We start from the raw sequence: 16,513 nt of genomic DNA on the forward strand, positions 1-16,513 counted from the left end.
GAAGACCAATTTAACGCTAAAGCGTAAGGCAAGTTTCTGCTCTCACCTCTACACACAACTTATCAATATTTAAACATAGGTAGCATGCCAAACATGAGGCGTGTGGGTCATAAAAACAGATTCCAAGAACTAAAATTAGTTTAGTTTATTTCAAGATACAGTCAGGTGCATAAATATTGGGACATTGACAGAATTTTCATATTTTGGCCTCTATTCACCACCACAATAGCTTTGAAATGAAACAAACAAGATGTGCTTTAACTGCAGACTTTCAGTTTTAATTTGAGGGTAATTACATCCAAATCAGGTGAACGGTGTAGGAATTACAACGGTTTCTATATGTGCCTCACACTTTTTAAGGGGCCAAACGTAATGGGACTATCAACTTAAAAGCTATTTCATGGACAGGTGTGGGTTATTCCCTCGTTATTTCATTATCAATTAAGCAGGTAAAAGGTCTGGAGTTGATTCTAGGTGTGACATTTGCATTTGGAATCAGTTGCTGTCGACTCTCAATACGAGATCCAAAGAGCTGTCACTATCAGTGAAGCAAGCCATCATTAGGCTGAAAAATCTAAACAAACCCATCAGAGAGATGTCCCAAAATGTATGCACCTGACCAGTGCTCGAAGTGTGCCGGTATACAACGGTATGACAAACCGCCAATTCGAGCATTAAACAATTTTTTTTCAACTTTAAGGCAGAGGGCAGGGGCGTGGCTTCAGCGCTGAGCCGCTACACTAATACCCCTTTTACACCAGAGCTAAAACCCAGGTTTTTGGAGGGTTAACCCGGGCAGCTCCCTGGTGTAAAAGGGGAGAGGGGTGGATCGCCGGGTCGAGTGACCCGGCAATCCAACCCAGGTAACTAGCAGGGTTTAACACGGGCGTAGCCCGTGAAACCCTGCTATGGGAACAGCGCACTCCGGGTCACGAAGACCTGGAGTGCGCTGCTAGCCGGCCGATTGGCCCGGCTTCAGTGGCGCTTGGAGATGACGTCATCTCCAAGCGTCCACTTTCACTCCGCAAAAGCCGGGTCTATGCAGACCCGACTGTGGTGTGAGCGGCGCTGACTCGGGAATATCCCTAGTCAGCGCCGGCAAAATTCCGGGTCAGACCCGGAATTTAGGTGTAAAAGGGGTATAACTGCTCACAGGCTGTCAGTAGCTGCTGTAGCAGGATGACAGCCCTCAGGACAGCCCCAGCCGCCATGTGAGGAAATAAGTAAGAGGAAGTGATTTTTGTTCTACAATAAGTACAACTTTTGTACCCCATCTCCCCAACATTCTTATGATGCCCGATTACAACAGTGGATTATTATTATTATGACACTGTGAGCCTCACATAATAATACACTGTAGTAAGCGGACATAATTAGAATGATGCGGTCTGTCAGTCTGTGATCACAGATCAGAGGACGCTGGCTGCAGGCGGCTGGAGAACGACTCTGGCAGCTATTCAATAGCTGACAGACTGTGCCGTCTTCAGGTGCACTGCTTCTCGCTGCCAGGACTCACTGATCTTCTCCACCACTGCTCGTGCCACAGCTACAGTACCTGGATCCTGACAGCTCAGTATGGCCGCAGACGGGGGAGGTCGGGAGTATGGCCGCAGGTGGGGGTGGTCTGGCGTATGGCTGCAAACAGAGAGGGAAGGTCAGGAGTATGGCCGCGAGCGGGGGGGTCGGGAGTATGGCCGAGGGCGGGGGGTCGGGAGTATGGCCGAGGGCGGGGGGTCGGGAGTATGGCCGAGGGCGGGGAGGTCAGGAGTATGGCCGAGGGCGGGGAGGTCAGGAGTATGGCCGCGAGTGGGTGGTCTGGCGTCTGGCCGCAACAGGGAGAGGTCAGGCGTGTGGCCGCGAGTGGGATATGGAGGGGGGCTTTCATTGGCATTAGCCTACTAGTGGACTGGGGACTCTGACACAGCTCTGTCACACACATGAAAATTAGATGAGCTAAGGAAGAGTAAAGAGGGGTGAGAGTAAGAAGCCGGGTTGCCATCTATTTATTATAATTATTAATAACACTCAGAGGACCTGATTTCCGGACTGTCCAAAGTCTTAATAATTCTAGCTAGTTGGTGTTTAGAATTTTGAAATTTTTTTTTTTTACATTTAACTTTACAAGATGAACCCCCAGCATACCCACCCACCTCCTTACCTTCCTCCAATCCTCACCAAACTCTAGTCCTCTACTGCCTACTAGCAAGCCTCCTCGTCCGTCTCCCTGCCCCATCCAGTCCTTTCCCACCCACCTTCTCACTGCCTAAAACCTGCCTCTAGTCCTCTCCTCATACTCACCCGCCTCCTTACCTGCCTCCAGTCCACTCTCGTCTACCCACCTACCGCCTCCTTGCCTGCCTCCAATCCTCCCCGACTTCATCCTTTCCTGCCTACCAGCACACCTCCGTGCCTGTCTACACCCAGTCCTCGCCCACTTACCCTCCCATCTCCTCACCTGCCTTTAGTCCTCTCCTGCCTACCCGCCCACCTTTTCACCTGCCTTCGGTCCATTGGTGTCTACCCACTCGTTTTCTCACCTTTATCTAATCCTTGCCCACTTCCAGTCTCTCCCAGCTACTAGCATGCATATTGGCCATTGCATAGGGAGTAATACTACTGTGGGCATTGCATAGGGGACAATACTGCAGTGGGCATTGCATAGCAGGCACTACTGCAGTGGGCATTGTATAGGGGGCACTACGACTGTGGACATTGCGTGGGGGCACTACTGTGGGCATTGAATAAGGAGCACTACTACTGTGGGCAATGTATAGGGGACAAAACTACTGTGGGCATTGAATAAGGAACACTACTATTGTGGGCATTGTATATGGGGCACTACTACTGTGGGCATTGCATGGGGCACTACTGTGGGCATTGAATAAGGAGCACTACTACTGTGGTCATTACATAGGGGGCACTACTACCGTGGGCATTGTATAAGGGGCACTATTTTGTAGCATAGTGTATATAGTGTGGTACACTACACTGATGAAAAAAGGGGTGTCTTAAGGACACCCCCCTTGTGAGTGGCCACACCCCCTTTCCCAGCACTCGCCTAAGTACAACCTTAGATTTTCCATACCCCCACTCCAAAATTCCCACTTCGACCACTGCACCTGACTGTAATTTTTGTACATAAGCTTTGAAGATATACAAAGGATATAAGGATGTTACAAAAAGTCACAAACACAGTTAAATCACAATTTCAAGTAAATCAAAGAAAATAATAAAATGGGAGAAACAAACCATTCAGATCGCGACAGATAGAACAGCTTTGAGGTGAAGCCTCCCTCAATGAGTTCAGGTGCCCTGTGTCTTGTTGAAAGCCACAAGCAGAGAATCACCACTTCTGACCAGTGAGCCTGTATTTTATCCTGCTTTTCCAGCACCCCTCCTCACCCCCCTCCCTGGGGTAATTTTAACCCTTGTCAGCTCAGAGTGTATTGTTACTCTAGCTGGACTACAGGGTTTCTTTATCATTTGGGCAGGGGTTCTTAATTACTTTTCAGCTCTTTCTGAAGTGTAGCTCCAAGGCTTATGTCAATAAACATACCCCTGGACTTAGGTGAGGAAATACACACCCTTAGAAGACAGCGTGTCTCTGGTATAAGCAACACTGGTTTGATCTTTGTTCAGGAACAATACACAAAGCTCTTAATGACTTCTCCTAGTAGAGCCTGGTCAAATGACTGGTACTTTCCAGGGTCATCTATCTTATGTGAGATATACATGTTTACACAATTATGGCTGGCAGGGAAACAAACGTCCTATAACCTCTGGTTAAATCCTTCTGTCCATCTTCAAAGGTTTGTTATTTCCTTTACACAAGGGAAAGTTATGGATTTTGCTGATGCTCATCCCAACCCTAACTAAAATCTGTAATCTCTCTCTTTCTACTGGTATCTTTCCATCACTCTTCAAGCACGCAGTGATTACTCCCATTCTGAAAAAACAAAATTCTGACCCTAACACTCTCTCTAATTACCGTCCCATCTCCCAGCTCCCATGCCCCTCCAAGCTACTGGAGAGACTTGTCTACACCCGCCTCACACACTTTCTTAATTCCCACAACTTATTGGACCCACTTCAGTCTGGCTTCCATTCCCAGCACTCCACAGAGACAGCACTGGCTAAGGTAGTAAATGATTTGGTCACTGCCAAGGCTAAAGGCCATTACTCACTCCTAATTCTTCTAGATCTCTCTGCTGCTTTTGACACTGTTGACCACTCTCTTCTCGTACAAACATTACAATCCCTAGGTCTTAAGGACAGAGCTCTTTCTTGGTTCTCTTCCTACCTATCTGATCGCTCTTTTTCTGTGCGTTTTTCTGATTCTGCCTCCTCTTTGCTACCTCTATCAGTTGGAGCACCGCAAGGCTATGTCTTAGGTCCTTTGCTATTCTCAATCTATACCACCTCTCTTGGCAAACTAATCCGCTCTTTTGGATTTCAGTACCATCTGTATGCGGATGATACTCAAATCTACCTATCCTCTCCAGATTTATCACCATCTGTATTGGTCCGTGTCACTGAATGTATTTCTGCCATTTCATCTTGGATGTCATCTCGCTACCTGAAACTTAATATTTCTAAAACAGAATTAATTATATTTCCACCGGCCAATAACAGTTACCAATCTGATCTCTTTATCACTGTTCATAACTCAACAATCCACCCCACCCCACCCCACAAGCTCGCTGCCTTGGTGTCATCCTTGATTCTGAACTGTCCTTTGTTCCCCACATTCAATCTGTCTCAAAATCATGTTACATACATCTAAAAAACATATACAAAATTCGACCATATCTCACACAAGACACTGCAAAAACTCTAATCCATGCACTCATTATTTCCCGCATTGACTATTGCAATAGTCTCCTTACTGGTCTTCCCAAAAACAGGCTATCGCTATTACAATCCATTATGAATGCAGCTGCAAGGCTTATCTTCCTTGCCAAACATTCATCGTCTGCTGCCCCGCTCTGTCAGTCCCTCCATTGGTTGCCGGTTTTCTACCGTATTCAATACAAAATACTGTTACTTACACATAAGGCCATTAAACGAATTACACCAACATACATCTCTTCACTCATCTCAAAATATCTCCCAACCAGACCTCTCCGCTCAGCACAAGATCTGCGTCTCTCACCCCCGCGCATTACTTGCTCCCATTTACGGTTACAGGACTTTCTTCGGGCTGCACTTACTCTATGGAATGCCTTACCACGCACAATAAGACTTACCTCTACTTCAGACAAGCTTATCAGATTCCAGAACCGACCACATAGCCTTCATAGCTTCCATGTCTTATTACATCCCCTCTCACAGTCCACACATAACCTCACATATTGTCTTTCTTTCACATACTCCTGACATTTTGCCGACATTCCTGTGTGACTGGATCATGCAGCCCACCAAGAAACTCTGCATTCTGGCCGGATCAAATTGCAATATATATAGCACCTATCCTTGTGTATCAATTCCTATTTCCCTGTAGATTGTAAACTTGCAAGCAGGGCCCTCTTATCTCTATGTCTGTCTGTTATTACCCTGTTTTGTTCTATCAATGTTTCCAATTGTAAAGCGCAACGGAATATGCTGCGCTATATAAGAAACTGTTAATAAATAAATAAATAATAAATAAATGTGCAGTTATGCCCATGTGGACGCAAAATCCGCTTTTTCGCTACAACCAGGCCTGATAGCTGTGGTTTTTCAAACAGTTTTTGGTGACATGTCAACTCAGCTTCAATAATATCTGGAAACTTGTTTTGTAAATTGTAAATATATATATATATATATATATATATATATATATATATATATATATATATATATTGGGCCAGCAACACTGGTTTTAAAATGGCGGCTTTAAATATTTTACTTTTGCAACTCGCTGGACACCTAACATTTTCAAAAAATGAGAGACTGTTTATCTCCATTATTGGTTGGTAGTACTGAGCCAGAAGTGGGTTAAATGAAGGATGGGACAGAGGTTATTTCTTATGACCAAACAAGCAAGTGCCAGGTGTTCTTCTGCAGCTTTAGCCATACTATCCAGAGTCCCTCTCCACAGGGTGCCTTCTACAATCCGAGAACATGGGGGAGGTTTAGTGGTTGCCTACATTAAACATGTTCCCCGTGCAGCAAGGAATTGTTATCGGAGTTCAAGCCACCGAGGTCACACCTCTGATAGAACCAGTCCTTTCATGCAAGTACTTTAGATGCTTGCATGAAAATCAGGATGGTTGGAAGTATGCACACACATATACACATACATAGATACAGTCAGTCACACACATATATACATGGTCACAGACATACATATACACATATTTACAGTCACAGACACCTACTGTCACACACAGGCCTTTAGAGAGCATGGTCAGGGCATGGTAAAGAGACGTGGCTGCTTCCATTAAAAACAAAACAAAAAAAAACAAGTATCTGCGGTGTCGCGAAAAGCTCCCACCAGGTGCAAATTCGGTTTGCGATCAGAGAAATTTCTCTCCCCCCTAATATAAGGGGCAGGCAGAGGAGACTACTGCTGCGCTCAGCAGCCTCCCTGTACACACTTACAGTAGTGTGCACTGCTGCCGCCAACAGGACTAAGAGGGAGTAGCGGATTACCCTTCAGCAAGCCTGGGTAATCAGTACCCCCCCCCTCTCTGCGCCCCTGGTCACACACTCACATAGTCATAGTCATACACCTATTCCCATACATACATACATACATACATACATACATACAGGGACCCCTCCCTGGGATCTTCTTACCCTAAAGGCTGGACGCTGGAAAGTCCTCATCACTCTGCGTCTGCAGCAGCTTCTCCCCTCCACCATGCTGCTGGCAGTACAGTGCCATGAAGCCTTGCCCCCATTCAGACTCCACCTCTATCTTCACTTCTCCAGCTCATTGTGCAGTCCTGCTCATCACTGCAGCTGTAATTTAAGGATGGAAGGAGGGGGATGGGGGTCTGAAAGGAGGCCCAGGGCAGATGCACACTCTGCTCCTCCTTAATTCAGCTCTCAGCAGGTTATGTGAAGACAAGTATACAGAGCTCAGATGGGTGCTCCCAATCCACTCTGCTCATCACATCATGCTGTGTGACATGTAAGTCACAGTACACTGTGGAATTAGGATTATAATCATTAATAGCAGCCAGAAGAAACTAAGGAATATTATAATTACAAAAATGTGTTCTTATAGCCTGTTACAGCGGGGAAAAAAAAAATATATATTATATAATTTTTTTATTTCATGGGTTTGCTGAATATGGGTACATTAATTATTTTCTGTAACCAGTTGTTCTCAAACAAATTTGAACACACAGTTTTTTAGATGTTCCATTGACCAAAAGAGCCTTTGTGAGTAAGATTAGAAATATAAGTGAACATAGCTGTGGGTTTTAAGAATATACAAATGCAGAATTTGGCTAAAATCTTGGCTGCAATGATACAGCAGGGTCTGCAACTCATTGCACACTTGGATTTTGTGAAAGTATCTAAAAGCAGAGAAGCAGCTGGGAAGCAGCATACTCTGGCTCAGTCTGGTCCTGCCGCTCAGTCTTGGCTCTGAATAGACTCCAGTAACAGTTGAGCTGTCCAAAGCCAGGAAACCCGAAGCCAGAACTACTTGGCACTAATGTTACATGTACAAGAGTCTGAGTGGGGGAGGGAAATAATGGACCATACATTCATAGCCATATACTGTATATTCAAACCATTACTTAAATGATTTCCTTATCAACTGGCTAGTAGGTAGATCTTACATAATCTCCAGCAGTGTCCCGTTGATATAAGGCTGTCGACATACTGACTGTCGACAGAATAAAGATTGTCAAATAATCTATTTGCCTGCAGGCATCCATAGATCGCCAGCATTGCATTAGTATAGGACTATATGCTTATTTCAAGTATTTTTATAATTTTTGGTAAAAAAAACAAAAAACACTTCATAAACAAGTTTAAGAAACTATTACTAGCACTATTAATATAAGTAGTGTTGTGCAGCATCTGTATGTATCTGATTTTAGTTCAGTTAAGAGTTCAAACAAATAAATATATTTACATGAAGAGGTGTATATAACACTGCAACTATTCTGCATCGGTTGCCTTGTACATCATCAGTCTGTGCTATTTAGGTACCCTGCTCTTTCCATTTTCTTATACCCCTTTTACACCGGAGCTAAAACCCGGGTTATTGCAGGGTTAACCCGGGCAGCTCCCTGGTGTAAAAGGGGAGCGGGTTTGATCGCCGGGTCGAGTGACCCGGCAATCCAACCCAGGTAAACAGCAGGGTTTAACACGGGCATAGCCCGTGAAACCCTGCTGTGAGAACAGCGCACTCCGGGTCATGATGACCTGGAGTGAGCTGCTAGCCGGCCGATTGGTCCGGCTTCAGTGGTGCTTAGAGATGACGTCATCTCCAAGCGTCCACTTTCACGCCGGGAAAGCCGAGTCTATGTGAGCGGTGCCAATTCGGGAATACCCTGAGTCAGCGCCGGCTAAATTCCGGGTCTGATCTGGATAGGAACTCTGTTCCAACTCAGGGTCAGACCCGGAATTTTGGTGAAAAAGGGGTATTAGTCTCTGTCCCATGCAGCACTGCCTCTCACAGGATCATCCTGTAGTACTCTGTGCAGTTGTGTATATTCCGATGATCTGTTTGGCTGCATGTTTTGCTATTCATGTCCACTTCTAAACTGGAGACATAACGGATGAGCTGGAATACAAACACCCGATCTCACCCTAGCCGAAAGGACCTTAAAAAGACAAGAGTTTAAACAACTCAGCGGCGCATGAAGGGGGAGATTTCTGAGTACCCAGAAACCCACCTGACAAACTGATATATTTTCTCTAAGATAGCTACCCCTGCAATGGTGATAATCCAATTTTTTTTCACCATTGCAATGGTCGGCTACGTGCCTGTGCTGGAGGGAATGGGTATGAAGAGCCGGCGCCTGAATAGCCACCGGTTCATGTCCCAACGCTAACAGCCCGAAGGGAGAAGACCCCGTCAGGGCAGGCGAGTACCCTATTCCTACCCCTCTTCCCCCCTAACCCTCCCTTAGTGGTGCCTAACCCTAACCTCCCCCCCTAGTGCCTAACCCCCCTTACTGCACCCTAAACCTAACCCTCCCAGGGGGTGCCTAACCCTAACCTCTCCCCGGGGTGCCTAATCCTAACCCTCCCACCTAGGGGTGCCTAACCTAACCCTAACCCCTCTATGCTCCCTAAACCTAACTTCCCCCGCGCGGTTAACGCTAAGGGTGCCCTGGACTTACCTCGTTCGGTCAGGCGTCCTTCGGCATTTCGGCTTCAGGATTAAGATAGGCATTGGTATTTTGACGCCTACCGACGGCAGCCCGTACAGAAGGTATGTGCACCTTCAGCTATATTCCCCTCTATTTAAAACACACCTTTGACATCATGCCATACCCAGGCATGATGATAAGGAGTCTAGAGAAGTGACGGTGTGGCAAACGGTAGTAAAGAGAAGAGAGGAAGAAACAAATACGGAAAGAGAAGAGAGATCTAGATGGGTGGACACCAAACTAGAAAAAAAAAATAGATAAAGAGAGAGAGAGATGAAGGTGAATTAACCTATTTCAAATTGGGAAGGGGCACTATGTGAGGGCTCCAGACTTTGCTGAATGATTTAGAGGAATTATTAATGCTGATCATGTATTCCATACGGTATCTATACAAAATACGAGATAATATTGATTAAAGAGAAGGGGAGGCTGGTTGCTTCCAATCAGCGGCAACCTGAGAGGTGGTAACAGAGGCAATGCGACGGATTTGTTTATTTTAATGCCTGGTTGCTGTAAGGAGTCACAGAGGCAAAGGGAATAACTTATGTTCACACAGGATGGGGATCTGGAGAACGTGGGAGATGAGACCAGTGACCTCCCGCTACAGATTTGAATACATGAAAATTTGGGCATGATCACAAAATGGGCAGGAAGGGGACTACAGACGTGCAGCCTCTCCAGTATCTATTCAATATATCTGAGAACATTTTACAGAGACCTGGAAGTTACATAATACCAACTATACAATAATTTATAAACATTCTACTTTATTTTAACACTGATCGAACTGGAGGCAGCATTCCCCCAAATTTCTGACCAGTCATCCCCATCCAATGTGTTCCCCAAGTCAGCTTCCCAATCAACCTCATGCGAGTCATGCGAAGAAGACGATTCCTGAATTAACAATGAATATAAGAGGGAAACTAAACAGTTAGTCGAGGATCATCTCAGGCATAGGGTTTCAAATGTTGTGAGAAGCCTATGAGAAAAGTTGTTTAACTTTATAGTGAAAGTGTCTAAACTGGAGGAATTGATAAAAGTATTTAGAGGGTATGGCTAACTCAGATTGATGTTCTGAAAAAAGAGGGAAATTTGTTATCCCACGTAATATCATTTAAATATTGGATATCGCCTGCCCTCCAGTGACTGAGCGAGTTTCTGGACATACCTGGGCGGGGAAATAAGGATCATCAAAAAGCAGTATAATTGGGGGAAGCAGGAGGAGCAAGCAAATATTTCTGATTAGCGCAATCCCAGATTGAGTGAGACATTATTGGGTGAGAGAAGAGGAGTAGAGGGCGATGTGGACTAGGGAGCCAGTGGAGGGACGACACAGTGGACAACCCCAGTCCATTTGCTTCAATGTCCGACCAAACCTTTTTTGCTTCGGGATTGCACCATAGTACACACTGAGCGAGTTGCATAGCCATATAGTACCACTTGAAGTTCGAAATGCCAAGTCCACCACTTTGTGTGGAGTAGCTTTAGACATACATGAGAACGCCTACCTGCCCAAATGAAGCGTGAGGTATGAAATTGAAGGAATTTAAAAACATATGGTGGAACATAGATTGGGAGAGTTTAAAAATGGTATAGGAGCTGAGGGAGAACATTCATCTTCACTGAATTTACCCAACCCATCCAGGATATAAAATGGTTAGCCCATGAATTCAAGTCCATTTTCATTTGAGAAAGGATACAAAATGAATTAGCCTGGTAGAGTTGGCGATATCTACTGGTAAACTTTATCAGCTGCTAGAGCCAGCTAAGCGGAAATTAATCTTCTAAAGAAGACTTAGTTGCGCTAGGTATAGAGAAGTCTAGAACTTCCATCTTACAGGTGTTAATTATAGAACCTGAGTATTTGATGTATAGGTCAATTTCAGCAAATAGAGGCTGAAGGGATTGGGTTGGATAGGCTAATGAAATGAGAACATTATCCATGTTTGGAGGAACTAACTTTTACGCCAGTGATGTTACTGTTACCAGGAATCCTTGCTGACCGGGGTGCCATAATCAAGGCAAAAAATAAGGGGGAGAGTCCCTGTCTCATATCTGATTCACTATTACTATTGACGAGGGAGTACAATATAATGTGAATATGCCATCTAAACATACGGCAGAAAAATCCATCACCCTACGCACTCTAAACGCAAAGCATCCATAAATGCGGTTTTAAAGGCTTTTTCCGCATAAAGTGCCAAGATGAGCGAGAGGAGTTTCTGACCATGAATGGAGTGAATCAGATCCATGGCTCTCATAATGTTGTCTGGATCCTGTCTGCCTGGGATGAACCCTACTTGTTCTGGGTGAACTAAATGAGTAAGGAGGGGGCCCAGATGTGTAGCTAAGATTTTACCATAGATTTTTAGATCCACATTTAACACTAAAATTGGTCTATAGTTAGAACATTGAGTGGGATCTCTATCTGGCTTCGGGATCACCACGATACTCACCCTTTTGGTCTCTTACATGTCTTGTGTTCTTCTAGGTCAGGGTTTTTTCTTGGAGTGCTGTATCTAGGAAGTTATTTCATAGTTCAGGTTGAAAATGGATGGAAAGGATTCTATAAAGCACTTAAAGTTTATTTAAAATGGGTAAAAAAACACATTTATTTAAAAAGGTAACTGATGCAAAAATAACAATGATAAATAAGTTATCAACTAGCCCCTGAACAGAATGTTATTTGTCCGGAACTGTGGCTTAATAAGTAATAAAGGCAAATGTGCGTGCAGCGTGCAGTCGGACAGTGATGTTACTTATTCCTGCTCTGTGGTGTTGGGTTCATCTTAGTACAACCAACACCATAATATCTCGGTCTGTTTCTCACAACAGTAATGTGTCCACATAAGCACATTTTTGGAACCCTCCCATTTGTTACAGAGAAATGGTTACTTGGCAGGGAAAACTGAATTGTCCTCCTTACGCAAAATGTATCAGGCTTTTTGTCAAATGTCCTTCAGAATGTTTCCCTTGTGAAAAACAGATGCTGGTTTCAGTCAGAAGTAACAGATACCTTCTACTTACAAATACAATACACAGAGTAATACAATTGTGCACAAAAAGGGGATACATGCACCCGATACAAACATATGTTACCCCTACACAAAACAAGGAGGACAGAAAGAGTGGCAGTGTACATCTCCTAATTAACTGAAGAGCTGAGAATCACTATTACAAGCCTTTGTGGGAAGAACTGATCAAAGCCACACAGTTCCCCCCCCATATGCCATACAGTCCCTCCCGTATGCCACACAGTGCCCCTATTCCTCAATATGCCCCCTGTAACCTCACCTCAAATTTTCCGGCTCCTCTCTTGAATCCTTACGGGCCTCTGGCTTGTGTTCTCCATGCACATACAATGCAGAGCAGCTCCAGAGTTCCCTCCTCAGTGTCACGGCCGCGGCAGTCAGGTAGCCCCCGTCTGGGAAGAGGTGCCATTGGGCACCTATTAGGACAATTGTGGGGTCAGGGCAGTGATAGAGGCGGAACTAGTACTGACTACCAATGCATGTGACAGAACGCAGTTCCGCCCCACTTTATCCCCTGGTGCAGCTAGCCCTCTGTGGCACATTCTGTTCTCGCCGGCGCCTGGAACTCACGCTCCACTCAATCTGCCTCTGCTGCCAAATCTAGATTTTAATGCATATTCAATTAGCCATGGTGTTTCCCATGTGGGGAAAGCTCCAGGTTTAACACATGGAGCTATTCAGTTATTAGTCAATTTCCCTGCACGGTAAACCTGTGGGTAGCACGTTTTAGCCTATATATTCCCGTTTAAGTGCTGGAATCTATGGGTTTTCCCACGCATTAAGTCCCATAGGGTGAACTTAATGTAGATTCTTCCTCGGATCCTCCGGAGCTACAAGCAAAAATCCACGTTAAGTACCACCTTCTGGATACGGCAGTCAATTAAATAGCTATTTAAATGTGCCCCTGTGCTTGAATTCTCCCTCTGCTTTCTGTCAATGGATTTGCGATCACAAAAAATTACGAAATGGTTAATATAGTGTGAATGGATAAAAAGCATGGATAGCATCCTTTATCACATGATAGATAGTTGGTCTCTCCCGAGTCTCAACTACCTTCTGGTTCCATAGGTGGAATTTGCTTCTTCCTCACCTGCTCTTCTGATTGTGGCCACCCTTTCTCTGCATGACCCATTGGAGACACTGTTACATTTTATCTCAGACTCATCCGATTATCAGAAATATGCAATTTAGGAGGATATTTATCAAATTTTCTAAAGAGGACAATCAAAAGGTGTTATAAAAAAGTGTTATAGGACTATAGCAACCAATCAGATCCTAGTGATAATTTTATAGAGTGTTTAGATAAATGACAGCTACAATCTGATTGGCTGCTATGGGCAACACCTATTCATTATTTTTTTTTTAAACTGGTCACACAAAATCGACTCACTTCACAGCATTAGATAAAACCAGACAGAGATCTGGACATGCTATGATCAGTCTGTGTGGCCATGTTCAGCTGTATCTTCACATCTGACCTTCTCAAACAAAGCTTCCACAATTGCCACAAAACAATGGCCCTCATTCAGAGCCGTACGCTCTGAGCAGAGCGCACGCTCTGAATGAGGGCCGGGCTCCATTTTCATGGAGCGTCCTCCTGGACGCTCGTATAGCTGTGGGTCACCACCCACAGGCTATACGAGCGTGCATTTTGATGGCCGCGATGGTCGTGACCATCGCGACCATCGAAATTGCGAGCCGGAGCCTGCGGTTGAGGTTTTCAACCGCAAGCTCCGGAGTGATTTTGGCTCTATCAGAGCCAAAATCACTCCCACTGACATCACTAGTGATGTCAGTGGGCCGGCTTCTGACGGGAGGCGTTCCCGTGGGAACGCCCCCGTCAGGGAGGCACGCCCCCGGCACGCCCACCAAAGGGGGCGTGCTGTCAATCAACATTGACAGCACGCCCTCTTTGATCGGACACAACGAGCGAAGGAAAGTCCTTCGCTCGTCGTGTCTGGCGCATGCGCACGACGGAGCTCCCTCCGTCGTGCGCATGCTCAGTGCAGACCATCGACCCACTTGCGAGCGGACAGCCGCTCGCGAGTGGGTCTGAATCAGGCCCAATGTCCTTGTAAGTCTGGGGTGGTGTTTTGTTTATAATTAGTCATAGAAATTGAACATTTGTCTAAAAAGGAACGAGGCCAGGAAAATCTGCATCCACCGACGCAGACCCTGGCCTCTTCCCTTCCAAAAAAAAAGGGGGACGACATTCCCTTCTTTTCAGGAATGCTGTCACTCAGCCGCTCAAGGACCTGATCAGTGCAGGAAGGCACTGCTCGCGGCTGCATATGCACCGTACATATCCTGCACATGCACAGTCCTCTAACAATCGGAAATGTACGCTAACCATCGGGTTAGCGTACATCTCTGAATCAGGTCCTTTAGCTCTTCCAAAGCTTGATACATCTCCCCCTCTATTTCCTCCTACCTGTCGCATTCACAATCCTTTTTGCCTGAATTGTTCCTTGAGGGGTTTCCACATTCCATGTCCCATCAGGTCGAGGTGTTAGGGCCGTCACCGGTGCTGGGAAATATAACTGGGCACCATATTTTCTGGCACCTGCTGCAAGGGCCATGGTCAGCGAGTAGGGGTCAATATGGCCATCTCCTGGATTATATAATCCTGCTAGAACCTAGAGAGAAAATAACTGGTGTATTTAGAAATAATAAAAAAATAGAAAAAAAATTTAAAATCTACCAATAGTTTGTAAACAACTACAGTACATGTGTAAGGTGAACACATAGGGCATGATTCTCAGTTGCACACGCTAACCACACGCAATGCTGATGATCACGTAGTTGGCTAGTGTTATAAGCATGCATGCTGATTGTTACTGCACAGAGATTCAGAACGAATTTGGGCAGCGAATGTGGATTTTACTGGGCGTAACAGGGGGTGGTTAGGCAGACGCGGGAGTGATGCTAACAGTGGCTGCGTCCAAAGACGCTCACACAGGAGTCCATATTCAGATGGAGAAACTACACCTGTCATAGGGCTGCTGCAAGCTTTGATGGTGTGTCTGATGGGCTGTCTAATGGTGCGTCCGATGGGCTGTCTAATGGTGTGTCAGACGGATTCGCACAGGCGTAAGGAGCTGCAAGTGGGCGTCTCAGATTTAAAGAAGTAGACTATGGCATTAGCATAAAATGCAGCTGCGTCTGCCGCGTGCCAAGGAATACAAAATAAAGTAGATCGAGAGGAGCAATATATTAGCATCCCTTAATTTTCATACGAATTATCATTTCATTTTATAATTTAAATAGTTGGATAGGGCCCCAGTGTAAATGCCAATTTGGGGACCCATTTGGAAATGCACATGGACCGATGTAAAAAGCTCCTACACCCCCATGTGTCACACTTATTACTTTGGAGAACCCCCAAAATGTGCTGCCTCCCCCCCTTGACACCAATTTAAATATCTCATCCCTCAATACGAAATCTCAGTTTTGCCTGTGGTTCAGACTGGGGCACTTTCCTGCACCTAGTGCCCACATCCTACATCCAACGCCCTTTAGACAGAGTGGCTGTCAGCAAAAAGCCCGTGTCTGGCCAGCCACCCCCATGTCACCTACTAGGAAGGAACACCCACTGAAATCCACAGCTCTTGCATCCAAAATCATTCTGTGTCTCCCTGCAGTAACCATCGGGGTGCTTGCGTAGGCTTACAACACAGGCCAGCAGCATCGGCACTGCACAGTTTTCCATTTTGCGGTTTTAATTATTATGTGCTGATCAGCTTAGCCAGGGCCTGACGTTTTATTTAAAGTTCAGCAATTATTGAACCGAATGTGAAAACCTTGTATTTTGCCTGTGTACGTAAAGCTGGGAAAAAAAGGCAAATATAGTACTGCAAGTCTACTCAACTTAGAAGCTGAGAATTGTGGTCAGTCACTCACTGCCAGTAAAGACGGGGGATTGGCGAGCAGTAACTAGGGGGAAGCGGAATCTAACAGTAGGGAAGACAAATACCAGGAACGCAGAATAGAGAAGATAGCGGCTGGATAGCACAAGGGAGGAGAAGGTCCCTGTAACCAGATACTGGTGAACGAGTTCCCAGTCACATAAATGCCAAAACTCCAGCATGGCATACAGAAGGCAACCAAACCAGGGCAAGAAAATAAAGAAGGCAGCAACAACAACATCATCATCATTAACAG

General features: G+C 45.3%; 1 protein-coding gene across 1 annotated transcript in view; it reads right to left on the minus strand.

The window, feature by feature from the left end:
- The window catches only part of DMGDH (dimethylglycine dehydrogenase), a 106,867-nt gene that overhangs the window by 62,293 nt on the left and 28,061 nt on the right, over positions 1 to 16,513 (minus strand). The window contains exon 5 of the mRNA XM_088443914.1: positions 14,784 to 14,988. Coding sequence (XP_088300040.1) covers positions 14,784 to 14,988 — 205 coding nt within the window. The remainder of the gene's footprint in view (positions 1 to 14,783; positions 14,989 to 16,513) is intronic.

This window comes from Taudactylus pleione, unplaced genomic scaffold (genome assembly GCF_031769625.1).
Source record: "Taudactylus pleione unplaced genomic scaffold, aTauple2 ptg000336l, whole genome shotgun sequence".
In the NCBI taxonomy this organism is placed as follows: domain Eukaryota; kingdom Metazoa; phylum Chordata; class Amphibia; order Anura; family Myobatrachidae; genus Taudactylus; species Taudactylus pleione.